Consider the following 17,507-nt stretch of genomic DNA (forward strand, 5'->3'; position numbering starts at 1 on the left):
ACAACTGAGAGCATCCTGACTGGCTGCATCACTGCCTGGTATGGGAACCGTGCCTCCCTTAATCACAGGACTCTGCAGAGAGTGGTGCGGACAGCCCGCTGCATCTGTAGTCGTGAACTTCCCATGGTTCAGGACATTTATAAAGATAGGTGTGACAAAAGAGCCTGAAGGATCATTGGGGACCAGAGTCACTCCAGCCACGATCTATTCCACTGCTACCATCTGGGAAACGGTACCACAGCATAAAAGCTGGGACCAACAGGCTCCAGGACAGCTTCTTCCACCAGGCCATCAGACTGATTAACTCACTCTGACATGCTGATTTGAGTGTACTTCTATGTTGCATTGACTGTTCTATTTATTGTAAGTTATTACAAATTACTATGAATGCACATTGCACATTTAGACAGAGACATAACATAAAAGTTTTTTACTCCTCATGTATGTGAAGGATGTAAGAAGCAAAGTCAGTTCAATTCAATTCACACACTGCTTGTGTTTGGCTTGTGATTGGCACTCTCGGGTTTTAAAATGAACCTCTTGGGCTTTTTGTATTCTTTATCTTTTGTGTGTGTTTTTTTCTGCTGCATCGGATCTGGAGTAACAATTATTTGATTCTCCTTACACTTATGTACAAGAAAGGACATTAAACAATCTTGAATCTTGAAAAAGGCAATACCTTTGCACTCCAGTGGTGCCCCTCTGACCAGAGGCATGAAGCAGCCCACCCACCTGACCACGAAACCACAGGTACCACCGGGGTGGGCTGCCTAGAGATGTTTTGGGGGTACGTCCAAGCCCAGGTAACCATGGAGATGGAACATGCAGTGTCCACAGGTACCATGGAGGTGTTCTGGGACCACTGGGTACTGCAGGGGATTAAAACCATCATTGACAGAGATGGGAGCATTTAATTTAATTTAGTTTGTGTTAGCAATTGTGTCAGTCACTGTTATTGTTCATGTGTCTGCTGTAGTTTTTTGCAGAATTGTAGAATATAATTTGCAAAAAGGATATTTTTGTAAAAGAAATAAGGCAACAGGCCGTTCCCTTTTTAGTGGAAAATAACCACTGAGCTTTACTAAGTTATTGGCATGAGCATGGTATATGGTGTTAAATCATATAGACACTGCAGGTTGAAACTGCCTTGAGCTCCCTCCTGATATGTGAGAATTGTCCTTTGAAACTCCTTTCACAGTGTAAATGCAACAATAATCTGCATTTGTTCTGATGGCACAATACAGATGGCTTGGTGCATGGTAAACAGCTGCTATTTACAGTATACAGTATACAGCATGTGGGGCCACCTCCAAATAAGAAGAGATCTTTCAACTGATTGCAGAGAATCTCCTTGTGCCTTTGTCCCGATCAGCCGCTTTACCATGTACGGAAGGTCTGCAGAACCACAGCGGCTGATCAGGACGAGCTTCCCTGACTGTCTTCCCACTATAACCCAACCAACCACCCCACTGGCATCCCCAAGGAAATTGCTGGCTCAGCTCATGAACATTTAATTCCAAATTCAGTGAATCAGAAGAGTTCTTTCAAACCAATAAAATAAAATGAGGCAATAGTTTTAAAATACAATACTAGCTTTCTACGAAGCTCTGAATGAAGCAGCACTGTCGAGCAGCAGTTAGTTCAGTAACTTTGCTTTGATTCTGACTTTGGGCACAGATTACACGGAGCTTGCAAGCTCACCCTGTATCTACATTTTCTATTTACATGTTCTCTGGTTTCCACAGGCTGCTGGAAATGACCCCCTGTGCTGTTTGGAGCGGCATGGTAGAATAGTGATTAGCATAATGCTATTACAGCATCAGAGACCTGGGTTCAATTCCTGCCGCTGTCTGCGAGGAGTTTGTCAGTTCTCCCCAGGGCATTGTGGCCAACTGACGTTTTCCACAGGTATTTTGTGTGATTGTATCTTTATCCTGAGATTTTATATGAGCTTGTAGTCTTGTATGTGCATGGACTGGGCCTCAAGCTGCAGTGCCAGGTAGGGGGAGGGGTGGGGACAGTAGGACGCAGCATCCAGGTTGGAGGAGTCCGGCCCCATTGTAGTTGACTGTGGGTTAATGGCATAAATTTTTTTGGCTCTTTTACTGTTGATTGTGATTTTTTTTTGTGTGTATTTAATGTGTGCTTTGTGGTGTATGTGACTATGCTGTGTTTTGCACCTTGACCCTGCAGTGCGCTCTTTTGTTTGGCTGTATTCATGAGACTTCATGTATGGTTGAAACGACAATCAAACTTGAATTGAATTGAGTTGAATCTGTGTGGGTTTCCTCCGGGTGCTCTGGTTTCCTCCCACATTCCAAATCTGTATGAGTTAGTGGCCTAATTGGTCACATAGGTGTAATTGGGCAGTGTATGTTTGTGGACCAGAAGTTCCTGCTACCATGCTGTATTGCAAAATAAATAAATAAGAGTCAAAGGGGAATTGATGGGCATGTGGGACTCACTTGGCGGCGCTAGATGGAGTAGGTCATATTTTGGCTGGGCTCCGGACAGTTTTCAATTTTCTTATCACCCTTCTATTATATATATCAAAGTGTCTTTAACACCTTTATATGTTTCAATTTTGAACTCTAATCAACGGAAATGTCTACCAGACTAAGAAAGGCATTAGCCGAAGGCAAAGAAACTGGTAATGGAAACGGGAAGAAGGAAGGTACTTTCGAACAACCTAAACAGCCTCAACTTACTTTGCAAGCTGTCTCGAATTTATTGGATGAAAAACTCGACAAGAGATTCGCTACATTGGAAATAATATTGAAGGAGAATCAAAGTAAACTGATAGCACTTAGAAAAGAGAGCGAAAAACATCAACGGCAAATTTCAGAGCTTACTGAAGCGGGCAAACAGAGGGATTCCAGAATGAACTCTTTGGAAGAGAAATTAAATTCAACTACTCGTACATTGGAGCAGCATAAAACCAAGATTATTGATTTGGAGAGTTGTTGTCGCAGACAGAATTTGCCAATAATAGGACTCAGTGAAGACATTGAGAGTGGGGACCTTACTAAATTTATTTCTCAATTTTTAATGGAAGTCTTTGGCTCAGAGGTCTTCTCCTCTCCTCCGGTACTCGATCACACGCACCAATTGTCAAGACTGAAACCTTCGAAAGAGTTACATTCGCGTCCTGTAATTCTCCGGTTTCACTATGTGAGTACTAAGGAGCACTTAATTCAAATTGTTCGTCAGAAAGGAATTATTGTACATCAAAATTTTAAGTTTCACTTGGTTAAAGATTACTGCTGAGGTATTGCAAGCATGATCGCATTTTAAATCTGTGATGTCAGAACTATATCAAAGGAATTTTCGACCGGCGCTGCTATACTCCTCCCGCTTAAGAGTTGTCTTACCCGATAATTTGTTTAAATGGTTTAAATCCATGGATGATGCACAAAAATTACTCAAAGAACATTCCTTGAGCTTGGATGTTTAATTAATTTACCGTTTCTTTAAGTTTGTATACACCTGGTTTATTAGTTAATAACCAGCTTAGAGATTCGGACATTTTATGTTCTTAGAGCTTTGCCCTTGGGCTGAGTCCTCTGGTACTTTGTTTTTGCTTTATGTCTGCTCTATGTTAATACCTCTTTTCTTTTCCCTGATTATTTTATTTTTCTTTTATTTTTAAATGTCCGTTTTAGAAAATTATTAAGACTCTGACTTAATGATTATTTGATTTTTATTCAAATAGTATTAAGATTGTATTCTGTTTTATTTCTTAAGACCAGGTCTTTTAAAATGGTCTGCAAAGGGTTGTTTTTTTTCCCATCTAACTGTGTTTGACACTCCTTTCACAATGTTTAGACTGTGGGTGGTTTTTATTTTATTTTTTTAGAATTGGAGACTTGCCATCAAGAGAGATGGGGATTGGGTGGTTCTTAGATAGTTTACTGGCTGCCTATTGGCCAGATTTTGGGGCTTTGTGGGAGGGGGGAGGTAGTTACTTTTATTTAGTATTTTTCACTTGGGCTGACTTGAAATTACAAAAATGTTGTATTGTCGTAACTTCCGGTTCCTCTTTAAACTTTTGTTCCTCTTCCCGATTCGTGAGTTTCCTGTGCAAGTTGGTTAACCCTTTACTTACCATATGGTTTATTTAAGGAAAAATGATAATATTATTAACTTTGTTTCATGGAACATGAATGATTTGAATCATCCAATTAAATGGAAGAAGATTTTAAAAGCTTTTCATAGATTGAATGCTCAGATTATTTTTGCGCAGGAGACTCATGTGAGAAAGGAGGTTTTTACATCCTAATGATAAAGAGTTCTCTTTCTTTTCTTGTGTATATCATAATTACTCTACAATCGATTACTTTTTTATTGATTCTCGATTAGTTTTATTTGTCACTACCTGTGAGTATGATACAATCGCCATTTCCGACCATGCGCCTTTGAAATTATCAATTTAATTTAGGGATGCAATTTTTAGTACTAGACAATGGCGGTTCAATTCTATTTTGCTTCAGGATTTAAATTTTGATAATTTTATTAAAGAACAAATTGCATTTTTCTTTTCATCTAACTCAATGGAAGAAATTTCCAGTAGGATATTATAGGATACCTTTAAAGTATATATCCATGGGCAAATTATTTTATACTCTGCTGGAGTGAAAAAAACGTATTAATAGTGAAATACATACATTGGCTGATAAGATTAAAGAAATTGATAAAAAATATTCTATTGTTCCTAATTTGGAGCTTTATAAAGAGAGGGTTGAACTTCAGTTGCAACATACTTTGTTACTAACAGCCCTGATTGAAAATCAATTTCTTAAAACTAAGAGTCAATTTTACATACATGGTGATAAATCTGGTAAATTACTGGCTAATCAACTGAAAGCTGCTTTGGCAAAACTTCAGATTAATAAAGTTCATAGACGGGACGGTAATTTGATGGTTGACCATGATGAAATTAATAAATCTTTTCAAGAATTTTATACCAATTTATAGCAACCAGAATATCCTGATGATCCTACCCTAATGCATGAATTTTTAAGGAAACTAAATATTTCGACATTACCAGCTGATGAACATTTAACATTAGATGCACCCATTACTGAAGAGGAAATAACGAAAGCAATTTTTTCAATGAATTCTGGTAAAGCACCTGGCCTGGATGGGTATACAGTTGAATTTTATAAATCTTTTTCAGACGTACTTTCTCCCTGGTTAGGTAGAATTTTTAAAGATGCCTTATCTGTAGGTAAATTACCACAATCCTTTTATGAAGCATCTATCTCATTAATTCCTAAAAAAGATGAAGATCCCACTGAATGTGCATCATATAGACCTATATCTTTGTTGAATATGGATTTTAAACTCTTTTCCAAAATATTAGCAATTAGAATAGAGAAGGTACTACCACAAATTGTCCCCGAAGATCAGACAGGATTTGTTAAAAATTGTCACTCATATTTTAATGTTAGGAGGCTAATGAACATTGTATACATTACTTCATTTACAACTCTAGAATGTGTTATTTTGCTTGACGCCGAATAGGCATTTGACAGACTTGAATGGGAATATTTATTTGATATACTTGAGAAATTTAATTTCAGCTCAAAATTTATATCCTGGATTCAATTGATATATCGTACACCTCTGACTGCTGTATTTACAATCAGAGACCCTCTTCTTTTAGGTTTTTTCGAGGTACTAGATTGGGTCTGTCCTTTAAGCCCTTTACTTTTTGATATTGCCCTGGAGCCCTTGGCGATTGCTATTGTGATTCACCTAATGTATTTGGCATTATTCATGGGAATGGGACGCATAAAGTATCACTATATGCAGATGACCTGTTACTATATATTTCTAACCCAGAGAAATCCATTCCTGCAGTAATAACACTATTTGCTCAGTTTATTAGTTTTTCTGGTTATAAATTGAATCTTGATGAGAATGTGTTTTTTTCCATTAAAAATGCAAGTTCTAATTTATAGACAATCACCATTTAGATTGGTTATTGATTATTTTACTTATTTGGGTGTTAAAATTACTAAGAAGCATAAGGATCTATTTAAAGTTAATTTTTTTTACCTTTAATTGATCATGTTAAACAACTGTTTACTAAATGGTCCCCATTGTCCTTATCTTTGATTGGTCAAATTAATACTATTAAGATGATTATTTTACCTAAATTTCTGTATCTATTTCAGGCGGTATCAATTTTTATCCCTAAATCTTTTTTTGATATTATTGATTTTAAAGTTTCTTCATATACAAACGTTTGTATATGGCAGAATAGAAATCCCAGGTTAAGTAAGAAATATTTACAGAAATCAAAAAAAGAAGATGGTTTGGCTTTGCTGAATCTTAGATTTTACTACTGGGCAATTAACATTCGATATTTAACATTTTGGACACAAGGATTGGATGAAACTCAATGTCTACGATGGGTGAACCTCGAGCGGGTGTCCTGTACAGGGATTTTCGCTGGCTTCTATTCTAGGAGCTGTGCTTCCCTTTGCACTTACTAAATTGAATAAGCAAATGATACATCTGTGGCGACCCACTTTCTAGCACCCATGAACCGGCTCACGAAACAGTGCACGCAGGCAGAGGGCCGGCCCCAAAAAGGGCGCCAGGCCATCTTCACCAGCAGGGGAAAATCCCGCGCGCGGAAAGGGTCTGGGAATATGCATTCCCCACAGCAGTCCCGCCCCAGGGAAGGTGAGAACGGGAAGGCTTTAAAGCAGGCCGCGAAGTTTGAATAAATCTCTTTATCGCAACTCCAACTCACCGACTCCGTGTGGTTATTCTAGCGCTGTGTGTAGCACACCGCTACACATCCAATAATTAAACATGCAATACGAATATGGTTTCAATTTCGTAAATTCTTTGGATTGAGCAAATTTATCCTGTCAATTCTATTATATCTCATTTTTTCTTTCAGCCATCTAGAATTGATCATGTTTTTCTTCTATGGAAAACAAAGGGAATAACATGTTTTGGTGATTTATTCATGGATGATTGTTTTATGTCTTTTGAACAGTTGTCTAATAAACATAATTTGCCTAGATCACACTTTTTCAGATATTTCAGATTAGAAACTTTTTGAATGCTTCTTTTTCTACCTTTCCGATATCGCATCAAATTGAAGTTACAGAAAAAAAAATTTAGGTTTAAACCCCTATCAGAAGAGTTTAATAGCAATTATTTATGATCCGATTACGAAAATACATCTAGGTACATCTGATAAAATTAAGAATGAGTGGGAAAGAGAACTTCAAATATCTTTACTACAGAGAAAAGGGAGAAAATTCTTCAATTAGTCAATACTTCCTCAATGTGTGCCAGACACACCTTAATACAATTTAAGGTGGTTCACAGGGCTCATATGTCCAAGGATAAGTTAGCTCGTTTTTACTGCCATATAAATCCTGTCTGTGATAGATGTAACTCTATGGTAGCTTCCTTGACACATATGTTCTGGTCTTGTCCTCTTCTAGAAAAATGTTGGAAAGATATTTTGATATTATTTAAGTAGTTCTGCATATTGATTTTCAACCTCATCCTATTACTTCAATTTTTTGGACTACCAGTGATAGACTCTAGTCATTTATCCTTGTCAGCTTGTCGTCTAATTGCGTTTGTTACATTAATAGCCAGAAGATCCACTTTATTTAAATGGAAGGATTCTAATCCGCCCATTACATTGCAATGGTTTTCCCAAACGATAGCATGCCTAAACTTGGAAAAAATTAGGAGTGGTACTATAGATCCTTCGGTTAAATTTGAAGACTCTTGGAGGCCATTTATTCAATATTTTCCTATGATGTGAGATGACCCTTTCTAAATCCTTTGTAGTAATTTTCTGTTCATGTATAGAGGAGCGGAGTTAACGACAAATAATAATTTTAGCCGATGTATCATGACAGCCCAAGCTTTGTTTCTTTTTTTTTAGTTTACTTGTTTTTTTTAGTTTAGGGGGTTTCTTTTTTCTCTCTTTATAAAATATCTTTTTCATGGTCAGCTACTATGAGATTGGGAGGTTAAACTATATTTGTTACTTGGAATCTGTGCTTGTACGTGTTAACTGTTATTATTGTAATCCCGATCTCTATGTATCATTACTTTTACTGTCATGTTTATTAATCTTGAAGCTTAATAAAAAGATTGAAAAAGAAAGAAAGATGGGCATGTGGAAGTGGCTATGTGGTATGTCATGAAAGGGGAAAGAGGAGAAGGGAAATTGCAGTAATGGAATTTCTCCCAGAGGAATCGGCGTGGATCCAATGGGTAAAATGGCCTCCATTTGGGTTGTTGTAACAATAAAGTTGTACTCAATAAGAGACTGACGTAGATAATTTGCATAAAGAGCAGCAGACATTCTGCCAATGTCATTCAAAAAGTTGAAGAATGGGCTTACAAATGGAAGAGAGTTTTTCTGCAGAGCATAACTCTTTAATTAACTAGTTATAAGTACTTACATAATGGTCCACACTGCATTACAAGCTCTCCCCATTATGAAAGTGAATTAAAAGGTCAAATATAGATTAAGTACTGTGCTAAACAAAAGGCATCACAAGCTGCTGAGATCATAAGAAAGTCAGAAATCTGATTTCTGTTTAAGATCAAGCCTAGAGTCGAGCGGTCTGCACACAAGAATTGGAACAAATGGTGTATTCCCTCACTGTTCTTTTATGAAATGTTGTGCTGGAGTTTTCCTTCTCAGCAGAAGTTCCAACATTAACAATTTTACAGTGGGATAAACATGACAAGTTTTCAACTGGAACATCAGTACTTTTCCTTGAAGCAGAATTTATAATATACATTACTATTTACAATCCTCTTTGCATTTTCACCTTACCTTACTGCCACCTCCCTTAAGTTTTCGATCTTGTTCATGTACTTAAGCAAGCAAGAGACTCCCGTCATGGTGATGGCGTTATTGCTGGCACTGTAGAGAGGGCAGAAAGTTCTTTCAGATATCTATGCCCATGGCTTTATGAGGGCAGTTGCTATTAATATCAAACAATCATTAGTATTAAAACTTCCCTCAAAAACTCAGAATCAGAATCAGAATCAGGTTTATTATCACCGGCAAGTGATGTGAAATTTGTTAATTTAGCAGCAGCAGTTCACTGCAATACATAATCTAGCAGAGAGAGAAAAAAAATAATAAAATAAAAATAAAAATAATAAATAAACAAGTAAATCAATTACATATTTGGAATATGTAAACACGAGAAATTCTGCAGATGCTGGAATTTCAAGCAACATACATCAAAGTTGCTGGTGAACACAGCAGGCCAGGCAGCATCTCTAGGAAGAGGTACAGTGGATATTTCAGGGCGAGACCCTTCATCAGGACTAACTGAAAGAAGGGCTAGTAAGAGATTTGAAAGTGGCAGGGGGAGAGGGAGATCCAAAATGATAGGAGAAGACAGGAGGGGGAGGGATGGAGCCAAGAGCTGGACAGGTGATTGGCAAAGGGGATATGAGAGGATCATGGGACAGGAGGCCCAGGGAGAAGGAAAACGAGGAGGGGGGGAAAACCCAGAGGATGGGCAAGGGGTATAGTGAGAGGGACAGAGGGAGAAAAAGGAGAGAGAGAGAAAGAATGTGTGTATATTTGGAATTGATTTTTTAAAAAGCACGCAAAGACAGAAATACTGTATATTTAAAAAAAAGTGAAGTAGTGTCCAAAGATTTAAAGTCCTTTAGGAATCGGATGGCAGAGGAGAAGAAGCTGTTTGAATTGCTGAGTGTGTGCCTTCAGGCTTCTGTACCTCCTACCTGATGGTAACAGTGAGAAAAGAGCATGCCCTGGGTGCTGGAGGACCTTAATAATGGACGCTGCCTTTTTGAGACACCACTCCCTAGAGACATCCTGGGTACTTTGTAGGCTAGTATCCAAGATGGTGATGACTAGATTTACAACTTTCAGCAGCTTCTTTCAGTCCTGTGCAGTAGCCCCTCCATACCAGACAGTGATGCAGCCTGTCAGAATGCTCTCCACGGTACAACTAAAGAAGTTTTTGAGTGTATTTGTTGACATGCCAAATCTCTTTAAACTCCTAATAAAGTATAGCCACTGTCTTGCCTTCTTTATAACTACATCAATATGTTGGGACCAGGTTAGATCCTCAGAGATCTTGACACCCAGGAACTTGAAGCTGCTCCCTCTCTCCACTTCTGATCCCCCTATGAGGATTGGTATGTGTTCCTTCATCTTGCCCTTCCTGAAGTCCATAGTCAGCTTTTTCATCTTACTGACATTGAGTGCCAGGTTGTTGCTGCAGCACCATTCCACTTGTTGGCATAACTCACTCCTGTATGCCCTCTCGTCACCACCTGAGATTCTACCAACAATGGTTATATTGTCAGCAAATTTATAGATGGTATTTGAGCTATGCCTAGCCACACAGTCATGTGTATACAGAGAGTAAGGCAGTGGGCTAAGCACACACCCTTGAGGTGTGCCAGTGTTGATTGTCAGCGAGGAGGAGATGTTATCACCAATCCACACAGATTGTGGTCACCGGTTAGGAAGTTGAGGATCCAATTGCAGTGGAAGGTACAGAGGCCCAGGTTCTGCAACTTCTCAATCAGGATTGTGGGAATGATGGTATTAAATGCTGAGCTATAGTCGATGGACAGCATCCTGATGTAGGTGTTTGTGTTGTCTAGGTGGTTTAAAGCTGTGTGGAGAGCCATTGAGTTTGCGTCTGCCGTTGACCTATTGTGGCGATAGGCAAACTGCAATGGGTCCATGTCCTTGCTGAGGCAGGAGTTCAGTCTAGCAGCATTCTTCCAAACACTAATTGCAATTCATCCCAAGGTGTTCAAAATTTTGTATTAACATCTTTAACAATTTCCAAATGATATCTTCAGTTCTTGGCTCCTTTCCTTAATCAAAGGCACCACTATGGTCTCTGTTTTGAGGCAGTCATCAGATGATGAGATTAGTTTGCATTATACATTCTTTATACAGTATGTTAGAAGCTGAGTCAGAATACTTCCTTGTTAATTAAAGATTTGACCTACCACTGTCCAGATAATGCAGAAAGAAAATTAGAGCTTCAAAGCTGATCAAGCTAAAAGTTCTGCTTAGCACACTCTATTATTTTGTATCGAGTACAAAAGTCCAATGACATGCAGACTAAACAGAAACCACCATACGTATCTGAAGGATAATCATCGCCTTCCTAATTCCAGTCTAGCACTCACTGCTATAAGTTGCTCTCAAATTACTTGGACCCATCCAGACCAGCCCAACCATAGGCCAAGATCAACTGCAATATTTCTCTTCCTGCTCCCATAACAATGCCTCTGGTTCCCTCCTAAGGTTCCATTCTTGAAATTATACATCTCTTTTACATATCCTACTCATCAGCTTCAAATAAAAGTACTGTGTCTTCTTCCACATGTACCATGGCTACACCAAGGAGTGCCTCACCACAGCCGCTCTCAAATCTTGCCTGACTTCTAGGTCAGAATGAGTAAAGATCTCTGTCAACCCAAATACGGGGAATCCCAAAGTCACATCAGACAAGCTGCTGAGATCTTGGAAACATCATAAGAAATTTAGGACTCTTTTTCGGGGGCTAAATGGTTAAGATCAAGCCTAGAGTTGAGCAGTCTGCACACAAGAATTGGAACAAATGGTGTATTTCCTCAGTGTTCTTTTATGAAACGATGTGCTGGAGTTTTCATTTAAGGACATGTTATTTATATCTCTGCTTTCAAATCATTTCCTGGTGTCTTCCTTCCATAGCACTATGTTTACCAATACTTGAACTCCTTAAATTCTTGCTTCTTGAGTGAGTTCCTGCTTGCATCCATGGGGGAAGCATTCCTTCAGATGCTACTAGGGCTTTCAGTTCTGGAATTTTCCACACAGAATAAGAATGTTGGTAACAGGAAATGATATTAGATACTATTATCACTGTTGATCTGATCTTGGTCTCAATTCCAATTTCCTGTCTCCTTGACCCCCCAGAGTCAAACAATGTGCCACTTAAGCCTTCAATATTTTCAATAACTTGCAGTAGAGAACTCCCAAACTGAATATCTTTTAAATGAGTGACAGATTATTCTACAAAAATGTCTCTTTGACCTGGATCCCACCTATAATGTGAAATGTCTTCTCAATACTAACCCGGCCAATCCCCTTATAGATTTAAATATCACCTCTCATTCTTCTAAATTCCTTCAGTTTTAGGCTGATTTGGTTTAAATGTTCCTCATAAGACAATGTTTTAGCTAGGAATTTGCTTAGTAAACCTTTCTGAACTATATCCAACACAGAATTGTCCTTCCTCATCTCAATAGATCAAAACTACTAACTCTTCTTCCAGTCTCGCGTCACCAATACCCTGCCCAATTGCAGTAAGATTTCCCTACTTTAAACTGCACTTTCCTTGCACTAAATGGCTAGAATCTATTTGCCTTTCTAATTTCCTGCTGTACATGAAGTGCTAACTCTGCGCTTTATGTACAAGAGTGCCCAGGTACCCTTCCCCAGCAGCAATTGGTCGTCCCTCTCCATTCTAACAAATTCTGCTCTTCTATTCTTCCTTCTAAAGTGGGTCATCTTCCATCTCCCACATTGCACTCCATCTGCCACATTTATGCCCAATTGCTTAACTTGTCAATATCGTTTCGCAGTCTCTGTATCTCTTCACGTCTTTCCAAACTACCATTGTATCATCAGCAAATTTAGCTACAACATACTTGGTCACTTCATCCACTGTGGGGGTAGTGTACTGGTTAGAAGACTTGAAATAAAGCTGTGCTAATAGCTTCTAGTCCTAAAGTCACGTGAAAGAAGAATAAAAGTCTTGATGAAGGGTCTCAGTCTGAAACGTCAGCTGTTTACTCTTTTCCATTGATGCTGCTTGGCCTGCTGAGTACTCCAGCATCTTGTGTGCATTGCTTGAAAGAAGATTAACATAGTTTGTAAATAGTCAAGCCCCAGTACTGACTCTTGTAGCACCTACAAAAGGGTGGAGCAGATTTAATGGGTTGAATGACCTAATTACGCCCCCCTATCTTACTATTTAACCCTGTCGACCTGAAAATAACTCCATTTATTTCAACTCTCTATTTTCTGTTAGTTAGCAAAAACACTATTCATGCAAATAAGTTACCCCCAGTGTTAACAGCTCTTACCTCATGCATTAACCTGTCAAGGGGCACCCTACCGCTTATGGAATTCTGAATATATCACAACTACTGGTTCCTTTTTATCTATCCTGATAGTTCTTATTATTGAATTTGCATTCAGAGTGAATGGAAATCAACCCTTTGCTTCTCTGATACAAAGCAATGTGGAGATAAATGACATCCTTCATAGACTAGTGCTAATGTGGGATTCATATCATATTATCAAGTACTTCAGCAACAAAACAACCATGCATAATACATTAACCTATGGTAGGTATTGAGACTCCTGCTATTCCTGCCCCATCTCTATGCTATAATAGAGAAAGGTCTTACACTCTTCCACAGGAAGTATTGTCAAAAAGCAAAGATTTAGCAGCACAAGTTGGCAACCTCAACCAAATCTTCACCCATGAGCCAAAAAAATTTCAGAATATCAGGCCTAATTTATAGACTCCCATTCAATCCGTTTACCCATTGAAGTACTGTTTGTAAATTAAAAGCAAATAAAACATCACCGAATAAAAGAAAACTTTCCATTTTATCTGATGGTGACTCAGTTGGATTTCCAAAGTTACTTACTTTATGAGTCTTCCAACATGCAGCTTTGGCAGCAACTCAACTAACTTGCTGAATCCTCTGTCTCCAAGTGCATTATCGGATAAGCTGCAAAGAGAAATGAGCAATGTAGATAGAGAATCATTTGTATCCCGAGCACAGGCTGCATGCCTCACACAACTTCACAGTTCAAAGTACCTGCAATAACCAAGTGTGTATACTATATATAGCCTAGAGATTCATCTTCTTGCAGGCAACCTCAAACAAAGAAGCACAACAGAAACTATTTAAAAAACCTACACAAGGACTGTCAAGCATCCAATGTGCGAAAAAAAGAAATAATTGAGCAAACAATAAAAAAGTAAATAAATTGCATGCAAGACATGAACCACAGAATCTACAACTATGGAGTCAGTTCAGTGTTGCAGCTGTTCAGAAGCCTGAACCTGCAGGCCCCAGCCACAGAGTCAGTTCAGCGTTGCAGCTGTTCAGAAGCCTGAACCTGCAGGCCCCAGCCACAGAGCCAGTTCAGTGTTGCAGCTGTTCAGGAGCTTGAAGCTGCAGGATCCAGCCACAGAGCCAGCACTGCCGATGGCTGCAGGTTACAGCTGCAGAGTTGGCTCGTCATGGCTTAAGCAAGTAAACCCCGTGGAATAGTGAGCTGAACCCTAGTTCCTCCTTCACCCTCAGCCTTGACATCCTCATCTTTTTAATCTGGCTCAGTGCTTAAATTGGCCAAACATCAGTTTGTTTTTCACTCTTGGGCCCAGGCCCAACTGCTTCAATCCGGCCTGAAGTTTCAGTCTAGCCCCAAGTACATACGGACAGTTCAAAAACACAGCTCCCAAAGAGAAATTCCAGGCTGTGGATTGCAGTGACTGTAGTCCAGAAAAAGTGCAATTAATAGAATAGTTAGTAGTTTTGCTTGCTGTGAAGTGTCGCCATGACTCGCCAGCGCCATCTTATCTGAAAAGCAATCACTGGCCCATCTTCACCACCTGCCACCACACCTTTGCAATGTTTCCTTCTTCACTTCCTGCTTGAAAGTTTTAATCAAATTATTTCCCCTCACTCTGATAGGTATCCAATTCAAATCCTGACATATTGCCTAAAAATATTTCCTCATGCTGTCAGTTAACTTTGCCTGTCAATTTATACCCACTTTCTTGTGAAGACCAGCGACCTAATAGCCAATATGTCATAGTTGTGTAAAGAATAACGCCATGTGGTTCTCTATAAGCAAATACTTGTATGCAAACTTCTGATGAAACCAGAAACTTTCCCCCTCCTTTTTCAACATGATATACACTTAGTATTGTCCACAGAAGCAGAAGCAGGTTGCTATGACTGCTCTGATGTTGAGGCGATATGGTAGCATCATTGTTACCGTAACACTACTACAGAGCCAGTGACCTGGGTTCAATTCCCACTACTGTCTATAAGGAGTTTGTACGTTCTCCCGTGACCGCGCGAGTTTCCTCCAGGTGCTCCGGTTTCCTCCCACATTCCAGGAGACGTACAGCTTAGTAGGTTAATCGGTCACAAGGGTGTAATTGGGCAGCCCAGGTTCATTGGGCTGGAATGTCCTGTTCTCGTGCTGCATCTCTACAAAATATTTAAAAATAAGAAGTAGCTGAGGGCCCTGGCAAAGACCATTGCTCCAGCTAGAGAAAGGCTTCATTTCTAGTAGTAACAATTACGGGCAAATGGGTGGTGCTCAAAGATTCGGTTCCTCTTTTTTTGTCCCTTTTCACCATCGTCCCTCTTATGGAACAGCTACCCAAGCTCTCGTATATTGAAGTGAAACATTATCTCTGTTTCTCCTCAAACGCTGCCTGATTTGCTGAGTATTTCCAGCATCTCTTTCTCTTCCACTTTGCTAGAGGCAGAGGCATGGGCCCGGTTCAAAAGCGTTCAAATTTAAATTCCTGTGACTGGTCAGCCTCTTGGTTTGGCCCATTGACAAACCATAAGGCTCAGGGTGAGAAGCCATCACTTACCTTAGGCACAGATTGTGTTAGCATCTAGAGTCTGCAGGACTCTGGTCAAGGCCTACATGGACTCACTCCATGCACTGCTCATTCCTCCCATTTAAGAAACATCCTTGCAATGCCTACAGCATCAAGGTAGATTTCTCCATTCTCTCAGTATGGAGCTGGCACGGGAAGATCTACCAAGCTGCAGCAGGGCTTTTGTGGACCTACAGTAGTTATTCCTACCTCACCAGAGTGTCAGAAATGTCTGCCAATGGGAGGGTAACATCGTTTGACCCAACCTCTCTACATTGTCCCAATCAGTGAAATCCAAGCTTAATGACTGTCACAGCCCAATGAAGTGAAAGTACTTGAGCCAGTGTTCAGTAAGCAATGAATTTGTCATATTCTGTGATAAATTATATTTCTATTTAATTATCCACATATTGACAGCAACATTGCCCTTTGAATCAACACACAGATCCAAGAAGCTCAACACTGAAGATTATTTATTGTCATTCTTCAGTACATAAGTGTAAAGGAGTGTCCTCACTAAAACTAATGAGACAAATTAGGCTAAACATATGAATCCATTCAATTGATCCAACTTAGATTACTTTTTGCTGCGTAAAATATATAATAAATAAATACTAATTAATTTCAAATGAAAGCAGTCCTTCAATTAATTAGTATTAAAATTAAAGAACTATATTATTAACAGAAATAAGTAATTAAATAGATGGAGGTCGAAGATAACAGAGGCAATATCTAAGGGTGAGAATTGTTAGAAGCTCAGGCATTTGTCCTTAATGTTATGATGCAAAGACCCATTATCTTGTGTGGAACGTTTTGATCTTTTGGGGGAGATTGTCTTGAACTGCCAGTGTTAATGCTCAGAGACATTCAAAGCAGAATCTTTGAGGTGGAGAATGAGTTCTCCCTGATATGAAGTATGTGCTGGGGGTGGGGATGGAAGGAGAGAAAGGAAATTGGAATTTCTGCTTTCCCTGGTACATATGTGGGGTAAAAAAGTCAGATGCGGAAAAAGGAGCTTGTGAACGTCAATCAACTTGGGGAAAAGCAAGAGGCCTGCCCAACAGTAATAACATAGCTGCAGCCAGCAAACGAAGGGACAAAGGTTTTGTGCAGTAGTTGGCAGTCTAAGGGAAGAAGTTTTAACTAGAATCCTGATAGCTGAGATAGGAGGAAGGAGCCTTTGCCTCTGGGTCAATTAGGATAAAGGTGACCATGTGTGTGGCAGGGCTCTGCAGTAAACTCTAGAAGATGGGATCTCAGTCATCCCCATTTGAAAAATTCCCTATGTCACAACTTCCGTGCAACATGTGAAAATTGATTTGTTTATGTTGAAGGTAGTTAAGCTGCTGAGAAATTGGAGCATTTATTGTAATTAATAAATAGCTAAATAAGTAATATTATTTTATAATTTCTGATGATAAATACATATGAAATTAAAAAGAAAGTTGTCAATGGAAAGAAGAGAGAAATGCTAAAATGACGCAGTGGAGAAAACACTTACTCCAGTTCTGCCAGGTCACTGCAATGCTCCAGTGTGGAGGTCAGTTCCTCCAGATGTTCCGGTTGAAAGCAACAGCTGGTCAGACTGCAAAGGAGACCATGAAGAGATTAACTGGATGCTTGAACACATGGAGCTCAGTGACCACCAATAAAATGGCTCAAACAACTCAAAGGACCTCACACAAGGAGGCAATGCTACAGCACCTCTAATGATGCAAACTGCAATGGTCCACGTTTGAGATGGTGCATCTGTTTGCCCTAATTTGTTCTCACTTATGCCTCACTTGTTTTGCCTTTATGTTTTCTGTG

At 39.3% G+C, this 17,507-nt stretch overlaps 1 protein-coding gene across 6 annotated transcripts in view; it reads right to left on the reverse strand.

Moving 5' to 3' along the window:
• Positions 1–17,507, reverse strand: part of nlrc5 (NLR family, CARD domain containing 5) — a 218,189-nt gene that overhangs the window by 99,405 nt on the left and 101,277 nt on the right. For 5 of the 6 annotated variants that reach the window (XM_072279466.1, XM_072279468.1, XM_072279465.1 and 2 more), the window contains exons 18-20: positions 17,200–17,283; positions 13,714–13,797; positions 8,834–8,923 (exon numbers count right to left, since the gene is read on the reverse strand). In XM_072279466.1, coding sequence (XP_072135567.1) covers positions 8,834–8,923; positions 13,714–13,797; positions 17,200–17,283 — 258 coding nt within the window. The remainder of the gene's footprint in view (positions 1–8,833; positions 8,924–13,713; positions 13,798–17,199; positions 17,284–17,507) is intronic. The other variant, XM_072279467.1, reaches the window with a different exon arrangement.

The sequence above is a fragment of the Mobula birostris genome, chromosome 15 (genome assembly GCF_030028105.1).
Source record: "Mobula birostris isolate sMobBir1 chromosome 15, sMobBir1.hap1, whole genome shotgun sequence".
In the NCBI taxonomy this organism is placed as follows: Eukaryota; Metazoa; Chordata; class Chondrichthyes; order Myliobatiformes; family Myliobatidae; genus Mobula; species Mobula birostris.